At 36.9% G+C, this 18326-nt stretch overlaps 1 protein-coding gene across 24 annotated transcripts in view; it reads right to left on the bottom strand.

Moving 5' to 3' along the window:
* Window positions 1–18326, bottom strand: part of ERC1 (ELKS/RAB6-interacting/CAST family member 1) — a 293279-nt gene that overhangs the window by 172493 nt on the left and 102460 nt on the right. For all 24 annotated transcript variants that reach the window (XR_010467217.1, XM_065035804.1, XM_065035905.1 and 21 more), the window contains 3 exons: window positions 7766–7903; window positions 5829–5969; window positions 4600–4740 (listed from right to left, as the gene is read on the bottom strand). Coding sequence is in view for 23 of the 24 variants with exons in the window: in XM_065035804.1 (XP_064891876.1) it covers window positions 4600–4740; window positions 5829–5969; window positions 7766–7903 (420 nt within the window). In the remaining variant the exon portion in view is untranslated. The remainder of the gene's footprint in view (window positions 1–4599; window positions 4741–5828; window positions 5970–7765; window positions 7904–18326) is intronic.

The raw sequence follows: 18326 nt of genomic DNA, 5'->3' as shown, positions 1-18326 counted from the left end.
CACTGGACACAATTGCTGTGTTTTTACTTTTATTTTTACAAGACATCCTGATTCCCCTGGTAGCCTTTTTCTTTCTAGGTTGCTATGTTGAATACATTATTTATTGTCCTTTCTTCAAAAAAAACCAAACAATTAGCTGAGAACAAAAACCAGTATTTCCATCTCATCTACCAATATTATCAGTAATATTTTCAGTTGTTCACAAAAGTAAAAAGCAACAGCGCCTGTGTTAGACTAGCCAAGCTGAACCTTGGGAAAGAGAATTTGGGTCAACACTTCATTCAGTCAATTTTTCATCTTTTCAAAGATACTATCCTCCTGAACTCGAAGGAAGAACACCACAGCAGGAAGAAAACATCCTCTGAGTGAGCCTGTGGAATCTAAAGGTATTTTCCTGGCAGAGAACCACTGCTGACACTCTCTGATGAAAAGTTCCTAGAACTGCACCAAGGGGAAGGTGGTTAACATATGGTTTGGACTCTTTTTTCCTAACCTTGATCCATTTCAAATAAGGAAAATATTTTAAAGGAGAAAAACTATACACTGGAAATGAAGACAGACAAAAATCCGCTTATCTTTGCTGGAACAAATTCCAACATTAGTTGGTCTCCCTGAGATTAGAAGAAGAAAATGAAAAAAGCATATTCACTGGGAAACACAAGGCAGAAAAAGCTAGGAAAAGAGCATTCTGAAGAAAAACAACTAGAAGAAAACTTTTTCACTATAAAACTACTACATTAAAATAGAAGTTTGAAAAAATAGCTTCTTAAGTGGATAAAAGATGACACAGCATAAAACCACTTGACAGAAAAACAGTGAGAGAACCCCTTGTGTGTGATTTCCCTTCAATGATTCCCTCTCAGAAAAAAAGGAGACTATTTAGGGCAGGACACCAGGCCACGTAAACTCAACAGGGATTTATGGCTTGCTTTCAGCAATCAGAATCTCCCTCCCACAGCATCTCCTGCTGGCAGCAGGCTCACAATTGAGCACAGAAGCAATGAGAGCAGAATAACTAGAACACTGAGCACAGATTTGCATGACCATAGCATCATTATCCAAAAAACCCCAACCAACCCTAAATATTAAAAACAATGAAGTTTTATTCGCTCTGTCAGGGATCAATATAAAATTAGTCATTAGTGAGAAGAAGAATAATAACAATGAGAATTGGACACCTAGTCAGACACTGCTGACTGCTTACATGGAAAGAAAAATAATATCAGGAACTTTTCAGCAGCCCTGCACTCCACTCGGTTAATATTATTTCATTTTAGTGCAAAGTTAAATATCTTTTACAGAAAAAGTGGAAGCTTGCACTGTTTCTCATTTCTCAAAGGCCCACTGTTTGGAGATCAGCAAGACTTTTTTTCCAAGGACTGCCTAAGTATTTTTTATCTAACGGCTTCATAGTAGTACAATTCAGTCTATTCTGTCAGCTTCTTAACTTCTAAAGCTAATGGATTTAACTGAAAGTACTCAAACAGCTGAATGGAAGTAAGAGGCAAGGGAAACAGCATTGATGTGAGACACATTTCTGTTCCAACTGTAAGGGAAACAATCTAGAAGGAAAAGTTTTTTACCACTTGGTTTTTAAGAGCTACACAAGAGTCCTTCCTGCATGTGTCTTATGCAAAACAGCACTAAGATAATGTAATAGAACTCAGCAAGATAAACCTCTAATTCATTTTAAAATACAATGCTCTTATGTAGCCATTAGTTTTGAGGTTAATTCTGACAGTTATTTGCAATGGTTTACAATGGAGACGTGTAAACCTGAGCTTTTAGAAGCTTTATTTGGGAGCTAGAGTATCTATCATAATTGTTTCAAGGATGAGAAGGAACCAATCTACCTTGAAAATGTCAAACTGCCTGAATAAATACCTGCAATGCATTCAAAGAAAGAAAGCTTTTTAAAAATACATTTTTTTTCTATTTCTCTGAAAACGACAGAAACCCACTGGTGAATTAAAACAGCTGGATAAAGAAAGGTTATTAAAGAAATATCTAAACTTAGGCATAAGTATAGAACATATTCAAGTGGTTGCTAACTATGTTTTCTTGAACAACTAAGAGTAACCATGACTTGGTTCTAGAAAGCTGGGAGGATCAGTGGTAGAAGTGTGTGCTTTTGTATAGCTGGAGGTAAGCAAATGCTCGGGTAATTACATGAAAGCATACCTGGGTCCTAAAGCTTTGATTCCTTTATAAAAAGCCATTGTGGACTGACTTCTTACCATCCCCCAAAAATTAAAAAATCCTTCCATTGAATTTGAATTTTCCCTTGACTAAGAAGAATGCAGTAACCCAACATGACAGTATTTCAAAAAGGAACAGGGTGTTGATGATTTTGTCTCAGTAGGACTTGAGAGAGTACTTTAGGGTCTCTGCACTGCAAACAATTGTCCAAATGATCCAGTCCACTGGATCAGTAACTCTTCCAGTAACTCTTGAAGCTGAGGAGCAGATATCCAGAGAATTATGGAAGGGCTTTACACTGTACATAGGTAATAATGGCTATCAATTTTCTTTCTTTGTAGAACTGAAACCATCCTGACCAGATGAGGTTAGGCACATTATTTGGATGGCAAGATGCACATTTATTTGTGCTTACAATACAGTGAATTTATATTCATTATTTTTCTCGGAACCAAATTAAGAATACAGTTATTTGTCCCATAGCTATTCTGTACACCAATAGTGCTCTTAACATTTGAGTTATTTTCGCATTGTAACCCTCAGGAAAAGGATCACAGGAGAATAATTCACCCTCTTAATTATTGCCTGAAAAAGCAGATATTAGACTATAAAAATATATGGTTTTATGAACTGGCTCAGTGTCCTTATGTAATGTTTCTGGATACCAGCTATTAAGTACAATCCTCAAAAATGGAATGAGCAGAGGTAGGCCTAAAGGAATTATAACGAAGAGCTGTCATCACTGTGCAAATTAACTGCATGTTCACCTTTGAGCTAGCACCACTTCACCAGATTTATTCAACCTCCATGTCCGCTTATACTACTGATATACTCACTGCTTGTAATGAGGAAAGCAATTGCAGGGGAAGCAGTGAAAAGCAGTACATTTACAAATGCTAAATATACAGGCACATTTCCTAAATAATTGAATTTCCATAACTGGCTTTTCATAACCTATTTGTTACATGGTCTTCCAGTTAGTACCTTTTTTTTTTTTTAAAGTAATTGTAACAACATTCTCCACTGCAGCTGTCTACCTAAAATTTTTATACTATCATCCAATTGCTATAACAATCTCTGGCAAGTCCTAGTACAATATATTCCCCAGCTCATTATCAGTAACACATCAAAACCTGCAATTCCTGAAAGAGAATTCAAAGGTCCTTCAGGCCTTCTGAAATACTCCCCCACTGTATGGTACACCAAAAACCAGCCTGTGAGACTGATTAAATGTGTACAACTGCATTTTCTTGCTATTGCACTTTGTTGCTGCCGAATAACAGAATTGTGCGTTTTGTGTAATAGAATTAAAAAGAATGGCAAACATGGGTCTAGATCTGCTTATATGAGTTTCACTTACATAGCATTACCAGGTGCATTAACACCCACATTGTACCCACACAACAGAAATCCTAAACAGGTCTTCAGTGATGACTCAATATTTGATCTGGCATTCATCTGAGGAGCCAGGACAGAGTTCTGAACTACAGCACAGACACTCCTCCTTTTCCTGGGTGGATGTAGAGAATCAGCTAGAACTCCACAATGCAAGACTTAAATTTCTTCTAAAAGTTGTGTTGCTTTTTGTTTTGTTCTAATTTTGTAAACAGAAGGGTTATCACAATTTCGGTTAGTGTGTTTTGTGCTTCTTCGTCACCTGCTCTTTTAAAATCAAAAAGTTAAAATCAAATCAATGTTCCTCTAGACAGTGCACTATATATGCTACTCACAAGTAAAATAAAGAAGGCTTGCAATGCAAATGTAACCCAAAGATTCTGTTCAAATGAATTAGCTTTCTTGTAATAGAGTACTCTGAATAGGAAACTCTTACCAATGTATCAGCTGTGACTGGCAATGAGATTAAAATAAAAGACCACTTATTTCACTGATGATATATTATTTTCATTTGTTTTTATGCATTCCTATGGGCCAGGCCAATCATGCATTTGAGTTTATTGCATTGACACCTATGTGCATTGATAATTGATACGTGAAATGTTTAGCTGTTAAATTTTTAGCTGTTACACCAGTTTAATAGCACAATTGTTGCTACAAACTGTACTAAAGGCTTTAATTCCTAGTATCTGTTAAAAAAACAAAACAAACAAAACAAAACAAACAAAAAAAAAAAACAACCCCACAACAAACCCAACAAAAAACAACAGTCAATAGCACTGTTATTGCATGTAAATGAAGTTCAAAATTAGCAGCAGTGTCTGAAAGATACTTTTCCGATGGTCCTAGTGTGTAATATGGTTTGCATGGACACAACTTCACAGTACCCACTGAAAAGCAATTCACAGAACTACAAATCAAGATCCGAATTTTTCTCTGCAGACACGGCCAATTCATCTAACACTGAATGTTTATACCACGTATATAAATATGAAGTAAGATTACCTTCTTCAACTGAGTTTCCATCTTCAAACATTCTTCTTTTTTCTGTTCCAATGCGATTTCCAGCGTCTTGAGTCTTGAATCTTTCTTCAGTCCTGATGAGGCTAAGGAGGAAGCATGTTCCTTCAGATCCAGTAAGGATGTCTAAGATAAAAGAAGTAAAATAACTATCAAGTAAATACTCTTTATGTGCAATAGCTAGTTTCTTTTTGTCTTTATTTTCTTCCTGTGTTCAGGATCCAACTTAGAACAATATATTTTGTCAGGATGTTCATGTCACTGATTTAAGCCAGCTTGATTTAATTCAGGTTTTCAGGATCAAAATAAAACCCTAAATTAATTTTAAAATTATTTTTAAAGATGGAAGATTCTGTAAACTGGAATGAGTGCTTCAGTTTAAGAAAAATTAGTTTTAAATAGAATTGTATTTGAAAATCACATATGCTTAGCAGATTTGGCCACAGTATCTAAACCTGAGAGTGTTCAAAGCTTTTCTCTGTACAGCTGCTATGGGGTGAAATTGATTCATACTACCTATCTCCAATAGACATCTCACCTGGTTTTCTGAACCATTTTGGAGTTGATTTTTTTTTTCTTGTCAAATGCTGACTTCCCCATAGACAAAATCTTAATACTTCTCAGGTGCGTATTTTTGGTACTGTTTTATTTTGACGGAGTTTTGAAAAAAGACTGTAAGTGCACTTGAATGTTACAATTTCAAGAGAGGAACACAGAACTTTTATATTTCTCTAATATAATGAGGTTAATCCGTCTAGCCAATTCGCTCATTACCTACAACCAACTTAATTCTTATAAAAAGACTCTTCAGAGTCAAAAGAACTAGCTGCATTGGTTGCATAAAGGAATAAATGTTATCTGTGTTTTGGCACCCACAGCTTTGATCAGTCTATGTCCTTTCCTTCCCATATTTAGACAGGAACAAATTTGTTCTCTGCCTTCAGTTGTCTATAAGCCCCAGTAAATGTAGCCATTGACCATTAGTCATTCACTACTAACATGATTAATGGCTGCAAATAAGTGACTGTGTGCCATCCATGCAAAGGTGGTTCTCAAATATTTATGCTTTGAAACATTCTCAAACCATATCTTTTACCAGATAAACTTCTGTTGAAGGACCATTACTGTAAAGGAACAGCTTTCTTCATCTCAAATGTAACACACAGATATACAACAAACAATTCTAACACAACAGATTCATTTGACGGGTCAACCTCTTTCTCTGTGAGATCTCCTTGTAAAATGCTGACTTTCTCTTTCAGGTCCTTAATGTCTTTTTTGTAGTTGTCAATCTCTTCCTGTTTTTCTCGTTCATCTCTGTCACGTTGCTCCTTTAGGCGTTCAATGGTCCTTTCCTGGCAAAAGAAATCACTCTGTGAAGAAAATCTCTCTTAGTCGGTTCGGCTCCTGAGACTTCTTAACACAACACTTCTTATGCAATGTAGATGAGGAGGACAAGGTGTAGGATATTGTCATTTTCTTTACTGTTGTAAAACAGATCCTCAGGAAGGAGGAAATTTGAGTAATCTATAGATTCATTGCTAGGAAATACCAGGCTTTCTTTATCTCTAAAAGTTCACAGTACTGTTATAATGCAACACAATTTATCTGGTTCTGATAATCAAAATTAACCAGGACCAAGGTACCTTACATATCGTTTCCTCACTTATTTAGATATCTTTTTTCAAAAACATGCAGTTAAGTCTGTGGGTGTAGTGCATATGTGACACCAGGGTTGATGTGCAGTAAGAAAAGGCAATGAAACAACTTTTTTGTACACTAGATATCAGTGGAGTTTTGGTTATTGTGCAAGCCGAAGGGATGCAAGTGAATTCTGCAACCCCAGGGAAAGCTTTACCCTAACTTAAGGTTTATAGAATCTGACACACTAAAGGAGCTGTAACCTTGGTTCTCCAGGAATCAAGAAAAAAAATATACAGTAACTCCAAAAAGTTGCCCCACCAAAACAAAACAGACAAGGCTGTTCCCTCAGTCTGTTATCTACGGAGAACTGGGCAAGCATAAAAAAAGTACAATTAGAACAATAAAGCTGCAAATAAAGTGAGACTGAAACACAGCTACATCAGGATAACTATTTGCTTTAATTCAATATTGGGAACTAAACCTCAATCTCCTGCAGCAAAACTTTAAAAATAAATTTCTTAATAAAATATCTGATCAGAGAAGATAAAATAAAATACTAACCTGACTTAAAAAAAAAAAACAAAACACAAAGGTAAAAAGCAGAAGAATCCACAGCTGAAATGCAAGGCATCCCATAATAGTACCAAAAATGCACCATGTAATAATACAACAATGTGAGAATATATTCCATGGGAAATGACAGTAAGCAGCTAATGACAAGAGCAATAGCTTGTGGCTCAGCGCTACCCTTGAGCCCTCCTCATCATGCAGAAGCCGTACCCCAGGCTGTGCTCACTGGGAACATCCCACAGTGGCCTCTAAGGAGGGACACATTCCACAGCCACCCTGTGTCCTCCTGGTCCGTCCTCAGCCGTCAGAGACAAAGGATGTCACCGTGGTGCTGCATTAGAGTTGTCTTGTACACACAGTCCAGGAAACACATGGAAAAGCCAACTCCAGAGAGGTTATTTGAAGGAGGACCTTTTGAAGTGTTACCATTCACTTAAAAGAATGAATCCTGTCGGCAATTGCTAACCTAAAGATATGTAAATCCTTCCAGTTTTAGGTCAGTCTGACAAAGACAAGAGTGACTTGCAAAACACCTAATCTCAAACTACAAAGAATACTGTCCTTGCAGTGCAGACTTTCTGGAACCTCACAATTAGTGGAGTCTTGCTTTGCCACATATCTCCAGACTGTTAGGTAAAGTGTCCTTCAGTTGAGTGTTGCTCACTATATGCTAAAATGAATATGTAACCAATATGCAAATGTGTAATCAACTGGCTCTTTAGGACTGCCCTGAGTAGTGATAAGATTTTGTACATACTGGCTCTTACTTTTCTTGTTGGCATGGTGGCTTTATTCCAGCACCCAGACTTGCACAACTCTGTAATAAACACAACATCTCATCTCTGTGTGCTAAATTTGTTTCATTTGTATGCACACCATGTAAAGAACCGTGGCTTGGGGACAACAGAAGGAAGGGCCTTAGCCTTTCGATACTTACTTTTTCTGCAAGTGCTTCTTCCAATGTGGTCAAGGCAGTGTCAGTATTTGTGGTGTCAGCCTGCAAGGATTTCACTCGATCCTTTAAGCTGCTCATTTGCTTCTCCTTGTCTCTTAACTGTTCTTGAAGATTTTCAATCTTAAAGAAGAGGAGTAAATTTTAAGAAAATAGCAAGCAAAACCATTCAAAATCATATTAGGAGTATATTAAAGTCTTTAAAATATTATTAAAGCAATGGAAGTAGGCAAGGGCCAAGTTACTATAATTCTACATCAAAACATCAAGCGATGCAACCAAAACCATCCATTATTATCAAGGAATCAGCAACCTTTCCAATAATCAGGAAATAATTTGGAGGAAGAAAGTCTAAATAACATTTACAAGATCAACGAAAACAAAGAAATGGTATTATTCCTAACTTCTGAGATTGTTGGGCACTGTTGCTGAAGGATGATTAATGTATTAACAATATGAAAGGAAAAAAGCTGAGAAAAACATAATTGCATACACAAACCAAAAAAGGCACTTGATAATTACAAAGTTGTGAGAAGGTATTATCTTAAGTATTTCCTTTGCACTCTCACATTCTTCACTGTACTGGTATGTTGCTTTTTCATCTTACACGGTGGTTTGCTCTATGGTGGACTACCACAAAGCGCCACTGTCGGGGTAGAAAATATATCAGCCTTGTTTTCTGCAGGTGTAGAATTCAATCAGTTTATGAGTTCTGTATATATATTTTGACAGACTGAGAAGACTCAATGCTAAATCCACTATGCATATACACACATGACAAGAAACAGACACATTATGATAACCTGTTGAAAACAAATTTTTGAGCAAAGGATTAAACTGGGTACAGTTTTCTAGTTGCTTCTTTTTTGTTGTTGCTGACAAGTTTTTCTTGCATCCGAAAACATATGTCATTAACTGGTGAATGACATGTAGCATGGAAGGTACCTATCTCCAAAATGCTTGTAGCAAGATACCATTTCAAAGACATTTTCAAGAAATAATGTAACCAGACATAGCAACCAACAACCAGACTTCGTAACCAACAAAGAATATCTAGTCCATTACTTAGCAAACTAAATGAAAGCATTTAGCTTGCCTTTTTGCTTCACCTGTTGAACAGCAGTTAGCAGCCCTTTGGTTAGTGGAAATGCAGCAACTATCCCCACATTTTACTTTTCAACCCTGGAAGAACTGAGCTGCTGTGATTACAGGGTAAATGGCTATTCATACACATTCACTACTACTTTGCTGTCTCTATTAAAATTACACCTGGAACACAGTTTTAGAAAATGGTCTAGAGCTGTAATGATAAAAGATTTTGCAGAAGGCTGAACTTCTAGTCACAAATAATGGTAAATGTGCTACAACTGGAAGCTAGGAGGAACAACAACCTAATTCAGGGAAACCCTTGCTGATGTTCCTCCTTAACCCATGGCCAAGGAAGGAGTCTCCTCATATAAGATTCTTCATACCAGTTTGTTTTTTTTTCTCTTATGCAAGTGCACGTAAACTTAGAATCCAGCTTTGTACACAATCTCTATATTACTGATAGCAGAAGTACTATTTAAGTTATTTGTTGTTGGGTTTTTTTAAGGAATGGACCAAAAGTGGTTTTGGTTTATCATTGTCGTTAGTTTCTATTAGAAAAAAAGTATTAGGCCTCCAAGTTATATTTAAAATTTGGGCACGACAAAATGCTACCAAACAAATCTGAATGAGCCCCCAAAAACCACAACAGGTGACATATCATGTGAGTCAGAAATAACTGTTAAGAATTGAAAATTCCTTCTTTATTCATTCACATCTATTAACGTCTCCATAGCCCATGGAGCTTCAGAAAGAACCCCACTAGTTCTGACTGAAAAGTTCTCCTGGTGCCTACACATCCAGCTACTGAGGAGGTAGCGTCCCCAAGAGTAGCCTACGTGGCTGCGTTTGACCTTAGGAGCTTTCAGTGTCCTCAGCTGTCTAGACTGGCTGGCTGTTGAGACAGCCAACCGTGAAAATAAATATACTACAAAGAAGGCTGAGCTATTCTTAGACCCATGTTTACTTCTGGAGGTGAAACACCCTCACAAAGGCTCCAAGTGGCTGAAGAGGGGATAGTGCAGGGTGACTGCTGTGAGCAAACCGCACACAGAGAGAGCTAAATAATTCAGCTTTGGCATCTATTAAGGTGCTTGCCAAGGCAGCACAAGCACTTGCACAAGCACAGAATGCATTTTTAGGTTTCAATAACACTGTTCACTGTGATCAAAAATAAGATGACAGCTGTACAACAGTGGCATATATGATTGCTGCACCTTCCCATTGCAATTGCACCCTTCTGTATCCTCCTGTAACCCCGAGAAAGTGTGAACCTGTCTATTCTTTCAGTATACATGCATACTTTTCAGTCTGGAGTAATGAATGACGTTTTTGTTATCAGTCAGGGAACAGCAGGTACACTGAAACATTCTAGGTCACCCAAAAACCCCACCTACAAGTGCCCCTTTGGCAGCGTCAGATAACTGATGTCCCCAACAAGGACATGGCCTTAAAACTACAGAAAACTAGAACTGGATCAACTGATATATCCAAAATGAAACACTCCTATAAGAATAGATGCAAAATTTCCTTTGTGAAATCACAATAAACGGTAAAATAATTGCCTTTATTCCATTTTTCTCCCAAACTTGCACTACTGTAACATATAATGGCTGAACTATGGGTTCTTCAAAATGCTAAATATGTTGAAAAAAGCAAAGAACAGTCTACACTTTGCCCATATAGTTAATGAAGAATTTTGCTATTGTGTCCTTGCAAGTACTTTGAGAATCTTTTTCAAAAAGAATATATATGTCATATTTGTTTTACCATCCTTTTTTCCTACCCCTCCTGCCCCCTAAAGAAAGTAATTCTGAATTAATTCTTGAATAACGGACAGAAATAAAACAGATAACCAAAGCAAGATCTTTCTTTTCTCCCCCCTATAAAGATGAAATTTATTGCAATGGAATCTCCAAAACCTCTGGAAAACATAGGAGGACAAAGATTGAACCAGCACTGTTTAGTCTTCAAATATTTGGAAGATGATAAATTTCCTCTGAAATGTTCTACAAACCTAGGGAATATACATTACTGTACAAAATTTCTTAAATGGAAAAAATATATTATTATTAGATTATTAATATTTTTTCTTGCCATATTTACTTATTCTGCAGGTTAAAGATAGCAATCTATGGGTAATTTAGCAACACTAAGCTTACTGTTAAGGTATACATACATACACAGGAATAATCTCCTCTGCACACCAACTTCCTCATCAATACTGACCTACTGAAATATTTTTTTCCAACATTACCAGTTGTCAGGCACTACCATGTTTCAGTCTGGGTGATTTATTCCTAGTTGCGTGGAACTGATTATTTTCCCTTCCAGCCCTGAAGCACAGGAGCAAAGGCAAGCAAAGTTTCCTCTGCCATTCTGTTCCAAAGGCAAGGAAGCATTCTCCTTTTTGCAAACACCAATTTCACTGAAAACCCAAGCAAATGTAAATTAAAAACAGCACAAGGATTTAAATGATACGCATCTAGTTTAGGACCCATCAAGGCCACTATATTCCCAAATTCCTCTAGTTAGAGGTTACTAGTAGATCCTTTGTATCTTGCTTCAACCAAAAGGTTCTTCTGCAGAACCATCATCAATCCTAGGGTATGTACCAGTGGCTTCCACATTAAAATATATTAAGTGGGTTTGTAAATTGGTCATTCAATTTCTTCTCATCTGCCCTATTATTGGAAAAGAACCTTTTTCCTCCTTCAAAATATTTGTTTTTAATCAAAGATTGACGCTTTATGGTGATGACTTTTTCATGACAGAATTAACTGCATTTATGTTTCATTTTCCACTTCCAATTTTCTCCTGTCTATTCAGTTTGACTTCTAAAAGGAAGAAAAGTAGGGCAAGAAAAAGAAATTAAAAGTCGTAAAAACCTTTTAACTTGGTTAATTTTGAGACAGTAAGAAAAATGTGAAATAATCTGCTTAGAAATATCATGCTTGGAAACATTTAAAAAATGCAAAATGTCTATTTTAAAATAAAAATCTTTTCCAACTTGAGAAAGTTCATTACATACTCCACTGTTGGGGTATGTCTCCAATATGTCGTAACTGGCTATATTATTCACCTGCAGACAAACCTCCCACTGTACTGTTTTCTATAAGCAAGTGAAAATGACTTTGCTCACACTCTGCACTTGATTTCCCCAGTGCAGCTCCACAAAGACATTGCTTTGATTGCTCACATGACATCTCCATCGTAATATACACTCTATATACAGAAGACAATCTATTTAACACTCAGTAATATTCCTTGATCGTATTACGAGAGCAGATGTTCAAAAGAACATCTCAGGGTACTGCTAAGCATCCCCCTTTTTCCATCCTAGCTTTCATTAAGTGAAAGTGGTACTGTAAAAAGGATCTAAATAATCAGGTGGACTGAGAGGTTTCCTGTTCTATTTCTGCGGCACAGCCATCCAAATAAACAAAAACTTCACATAAGCTGTGAGGTTTCCAAACAGTTTATCCTGGGTTTTGTGAAGGCACCATTGGTCATATCAGCTCTGGGGTCAACGACTACAAGGAGGTGATAGATGCTCACCGATCATAGGCATAGGTGATTCTGATCATGTCAAAAATATTAACAGGAGGACAAAATAGCTATTGCAGAAGAGACAGTGGGCGAGTAAGCAGGTATGTAATGACAGACCAGTTACAATTCTGTCTAGTTGGAGACATGCCGCTCCCTTCCATGTAAGAATACTAGTCCCATGATAAAAAGTAGATAGGCTGCCGTCATACTTGATTCTGAGAGAATCCCACAGAATTTGAGAGGCTTAGAAAGGTGGGCTTGCATCAAAAACAGGATGAGAACATACCTGTTACGACAGACACCATCACATAGTTGTATCTGACAGAAAAAATATGTTGCTTCAGAAGAAGGGGTGAGACATTTACCCTAAAAAAATGAAATGGATCTGAATTCAAGAAATTTTGTTCCTAAAATGTGTTAATGAGAGGTCATCCTAAGTCCTGAGAGACTGTTCAAGAAAGCTATACTACTGGATTTGTAACTATTACTGTGTTTCTGAAAGTCATATTTTGGAGACCATAATGAAAGCCTAGAAGCAGCTATTACTGGTCAGTTTGATAAGATTAAGCTCCAGTTTTATAAATGTCACACTTGAAAACCTCATCATTATAACAGATCTTGCAAAAGTACCGCTGCAACAGTCCTGCATGAATTGCAAAAATCTACATTTAGTTTAGTGTTAACAAATTCCAGGGGAGGGAGAGGGAGGGGGTGGTCAGCAGAGCTCACCACTGCATGGATGGAAACAAAATTGGATCTTTTTGTACGTGTGTTGGCTCCACTTGAACCTCCAATATAAGGCGCTGCTTTTAAAGTTCCCAGTGAAATAAGGTCTGTCACATGAATGAATATAATTCCCATTACTGTATTGAATCAATGAGACTGAAAATAATGTTCTTGCTATTGATTTTAAAGGTTATATTCCCAAGACTAGCAACAATGTGCTGAAGATGCGTGAATGCTGAAGCTTTAAGCATATCATGTCTCATTGCAAGAGTGAGATTTTGAAATTCAGGATAGATCAAAACAATTTCCCTTTTTTCAGTAACATTTTGGCAAACCCAAGTCAGAGTTTCTTCCAAAGTTCAGCTGCATTCAGTATGCTCTTTTTACTTTATGACCCAACCAAGTAATATAAATACAGTTAAACTGTTTTCAGGTTATATTCAGAGATTCTATTCTTGTTCTTGAATCATCATACTAAAAATCACCTTCAAGTAGTTTGCACATCAGTTAATTTTGTGAAGTTTGTTAAGCATAAAGTAAATTAAGGACACCATGAAATGCAAGATACCAGTGGTGATGTCTGTTTCTCTTCTCACGGAACTTAAAATTCTGGAGTCCCAGTTAGGACTTCAGTGTAGAGATGGTGAACTGTTCAGTTAAGTGGTAAACATTTGTTTAGTTTATGCTAATTTTGCTACTTAGTGAAGACAGGATTAATACTGCTGCTGTATTTCAATGTTTATCTGGAACATTACTGTCTTTGCAACATCACACTGGAATACCATCACGCACTTCGTAAACGCCCTGATGTTGCTGAACCTCACTTAGCGAGGTTCTTGAACTGGTGTGGAGAACCTTATACTAGGAGACTCCTTCAGTGGCCATGGGCTATAGAGGAATATACAGCTGGTTCACAAAAGAGATTACAACAGAGAACAAGGCTGAAGGGTGGTGGTGAGGGGAGCATGGAGAAGGACGGGACAAAAAGGGAATTTGAGATGAGGAAACTCCAGTATGGTGGTACATCTTACACAGTCACACTTCTCTACTGCCACTCAGATCCAGTTAAAATTCAGAATGAGTCTCATTAAATTTAAAAAAAAAAGGTGCTTTCTTTTTCAGAAGATAGAATTTTTTTGTCATTTTTACTCTTATGATCTACAGTCTGCAAAAAGTCCTTTGAAATTAGCATGAAGTTCTAGAGTGTTCAGTTTTACAAATAAAGCACTTTGTTGCTATGCAGCTTAGAAAGCACAAAATTTATTATTGTTATTTCTACTTAGAATAAAACCTTAATTGTTAAATAAACGTATGGGTCACAAACAGGGACATTGCTACTGCTTCAAAAGGAAGAAACTTGCACACAGCAAAAACGAAGCTTAAAAAAAAAATCACAGGGCACCTAATGCAATTAATGCTTTATTCTTGACCTAACTTTGCACATACTCTTATGCAATAAGGTTGACTTGAGAAAAGAAGGGTATGCAGGAACAAGTGCTGCTTCAATGAAAATTGATTTAACCTGTATAGACAGTTAATTATTTTGTACCTTTGGTGAAGGATCAACAAATGATCCTGACACTGATCCAAAAGACTATTCTTCTTTCAGTGCTTTTTCAAACAAAGGTGCTTCACAAGTAGGTTTATATCAGTCAGAAAAATAGTTCGGCTATGCTTACACAAATAATCTCTAAGGACATTTTTTCCACCCCTTTGTTTCCTTTTGTCCTCCTTTCCTTTCCATACCTAATCATCCTCTGGTAGCACCAGTTTGCTGACAGATCAATGCAGTCACAATCACAGAACTATCACCATAAACTGAATTGTAATTATAGTTTCTTCAGAATAGTAAAGATTTTTTTCTGTACTGTCATATTCCTTATAACAAATTGTATTTAAACCAGATGTTTAAAAGAATATTACTGTCATGTTTGCAGTCCTTCTGTCCTGTTAGTTAATACCTTGAATTTCCTTCAATCCTTCTAACACAATGATATTGCTAAAGTTTGCTATTTCTCAAACCTGATACTGAGCGGCATTTTCTTTACAGCAGGGCTGTCAAACTCATATTCAGCCTCGTGGTTGCCTTCAAAAGGCAAAATGCAATTTTAGGACTGTATAAATGTAACTACTTCTACAGTTATACAGTCTTAAAGTCACATTTGGCCCCTTGAAGGCAACTGCGAGGCTGATGTGGCCCCCAGTGAAAATGAGTTTGACAGCTCTGCTTTACAGGCTTCTAAGGAGACTTCAGCATAAATTGAAATCAGGGAAGAAAAAAAAAAAAACCAACAAAAATCTTAGTGCCTCAAGACTGAAGACCGATTTTTGAGTTGTTGGATGACCTGAAATTCACATTTCAGGTGAGCCAATGTAGATATTCTTAAATATTGTTTAGGTTCCAAAGCCTTTGCCCAGAAAAAATTACATATTAGTAACAACTCACATCCTTAGACAGCTGTAAAACAGTTAAATTCAGTTAAGAAATTGCTTCATTCTGAGGAAGTTCAATAATATCAATAGGCTAACCTAGTCAAAAGAAGTCTTTGAATAGTAAAATCCTACCATGGGCTCTGGAGAAAACAATAGGGGGTTTTGAAGTGAGGGGTGTAGGGGGAGACACTCTTTCCAGCCCACTGATATTAGTTATTTTACTTTATGTAAAATGCAAATTACATAACAAAAGTATAAAAGCAGTTCAAAAGAGATCTGTTTCAGCAATGTGCGAGCCAGTAGGTTAAGTACATATGGTTAACTACATAATCCATTAAAAAATCTCTATCACTAGTTTATCTTAAAGCTTCACTGGGTGAGTACTTGTTTCTGCTGGTATTCATCAGGTAAGATAATGCATCCTCCACCACCAAGATTTCAACCTGAGTTGCTTGTTCAGACAATTTGTTGGTTCCAGATTGAGTGTAATGCTTTCATTCACCCAAGTAATTCAAAACAGAACACTGCTATCATAAATAGCAAAACAAATTCATTTTGATTCTGCTTCTCCTCTTCAATGAAACACTAAGTTTATAAATTACTCATTTATTTCATGTATGTTAAAATGTCACTTATCCTGAAAACCATAATTGAAATAATCTGGTAATTATTTCACAATCGAATTATGGATAGCGTCCATTTTATTGAAATCCGGGTCTAATCATGCAGGATAACACCATGTTAATTCTGCTTTCGGCTGTGTCCTGACAAAATGAGGCAATCTCTGTGACTGTGATTTCTCAAGTTTTACTCCTAAGACCTACTGAATACAAATGGATTAAAAAACCCAATTATTTGGGGGACATTTTCTCACTCCTGTTCCAAGTCACCGAAACAACTTTGACAATAAATGTGTACAGATGCGATTTAGGCAAGTTCATTACCGGAAAAATGCAAAATACTATAATTTGGAGTAATTTCAGACTGATGGTTCCCAAATGTTCAAAATAAGGTAAACCAAAACTACTTAATTGTGGAAAGCTGATAAAACAAGGGGAAAAAATGGAACCAACAAATGTTAACTTAGATCTATATTCTGTTTTGCAAGAAGCAGAATAAAACTAGGAAGTTGTGACATTGCTTTTAGAATAGCTCAAGCTTCACAAATTTATATAACATTAAAAAAGTGTTGAGTGAAAAACTTACTATATTATGAATTAAACTTCTTTACTGGGATAAACCAAGCACAGTGTTTCATTGATTATTTTTGTGAAACAAACGCTCTTCATTCTATAACAACTTGATCTCATATACTCAGGAACAGTGATGCTATTTTCCTGACTTGCTTTAGATTCTGATTTTTGTTCTCCAGAGTATGGATACTGTAACTACTGACGTCCCTGCTTAGATACACAGTACAGTGCTACATATCAGACTCTCGATACAGAAAAAAGGGTGGCAAAAACAGACATGAAAAAAGGAAAGGCTTAATTTATCACAGCACTGAGATACCCAAGAATGGAAATCAGGGAGTAGAAAAGACCAACAGATAGGATGGGAACATGGGATTTAATTTTGACTATAAACGAAATCCTCACAGCAAATTAAACTCCATTTACATTATCATTTAGGATCACTCAAGCAGAAGGCTGTACAACTTGAACAAAGATTCTAAATGAGATTTGGATTCAGACACTGCACTACTTTGTCCAAAACCAGAGGGGAGAGCTCTGGAAAGGAGGGATGCCTCTAATTCCAGTGCAAAACATGCCCAGTCAATTGTGATTGTCCTGTTTCAATATCCTAGAAGGGATATGGAGAGAGGAATAGGAAGGGATTTGGAAGTCATACGGTAAATACTAAAAAACAAGAGAGAAAGAGAGAGTGTGTGTATTCTTGTGCGTGTATTCAATATTTAGCTACCACTGCTCTTACGGAATAGGTTGAGAACACTGAGATGGGACAAAATATCAAACTCTCAAAACTCTTTCATGGCCTATAATCAAAAAAATACATGAATATAAGAACCCAATATATTGAATTAATACCATCATTTGGTTATATTCTTTCCCATTTTATACCACAGACTGTTTTGGGCAGATCAACACTCCAGTCTCTACTGAAAATAAAGGCGGGAAGGCACAGGGAGTGGTTCCCTTTATCCAGAAGTTCTGTGTTTAAAACTATGCTCTACCCATCTTTGCCAGAAGGCACGTAAGCCCTTCATCATGCAGAGGAGCATTCTAATTACCAAATGCACAGTATTCTGGGACAAGGTGATCTCGGTTTCTCCTGGTGACCCTACTCTACACTGACGATTTTTCTTATCCTTTGGATAAGTGAAATCACAGAATCACAGAATGTTAGGGATTGGAAGGGACCTCAAAGATCATCTAGTCCAATCCCCCTGCTGGAGAGCTTTCACTGGTTTGAAAACTATTCATACACTTGTGGTTTACGACAGTCCTTATGACTGTAAAATATTGTGCAGAGACCCAGCTTAGAAGACTGTCTAGCCTAGTGGATTTAAAATTCACTCTTGAATCCAGGATTTTATTGATATAAACTGAAAAATTACCCCTTCCTTATTCTAGTGAAGATCCCTAAGTTGGCTAATGCGACTGCTAATGTCTGTTCCAGACACAGCTCAGACAATCCCCCCAGGGGACGCCTGGTGACCAAAGCGTTGGAAATTGTGAAGTCTTGCAACCCGGAAAGCAATGAAAAGCCATGTGAGGAAGACTGACGTAAG

This window comes from Columba livia, chromosome 1, assembly GCF_036013475.1.
Source record: "Columba livia isolate bColLiv1 breed racing homer chromosome 1, bColLiv1.pat.W.v2, whole genome shotgun sequence".
NCBI classification, from domain to species: Eukaryota; Metazoa; Chordata; class Aves; order Columbiformes; family Columbidae; genus Columba; species Columba livia.
The sequence above is the reverse complement of the archived record's forward strand: the minus strand, read 5'-3'. Positions and strand labels throughout refer to the sequence as shown.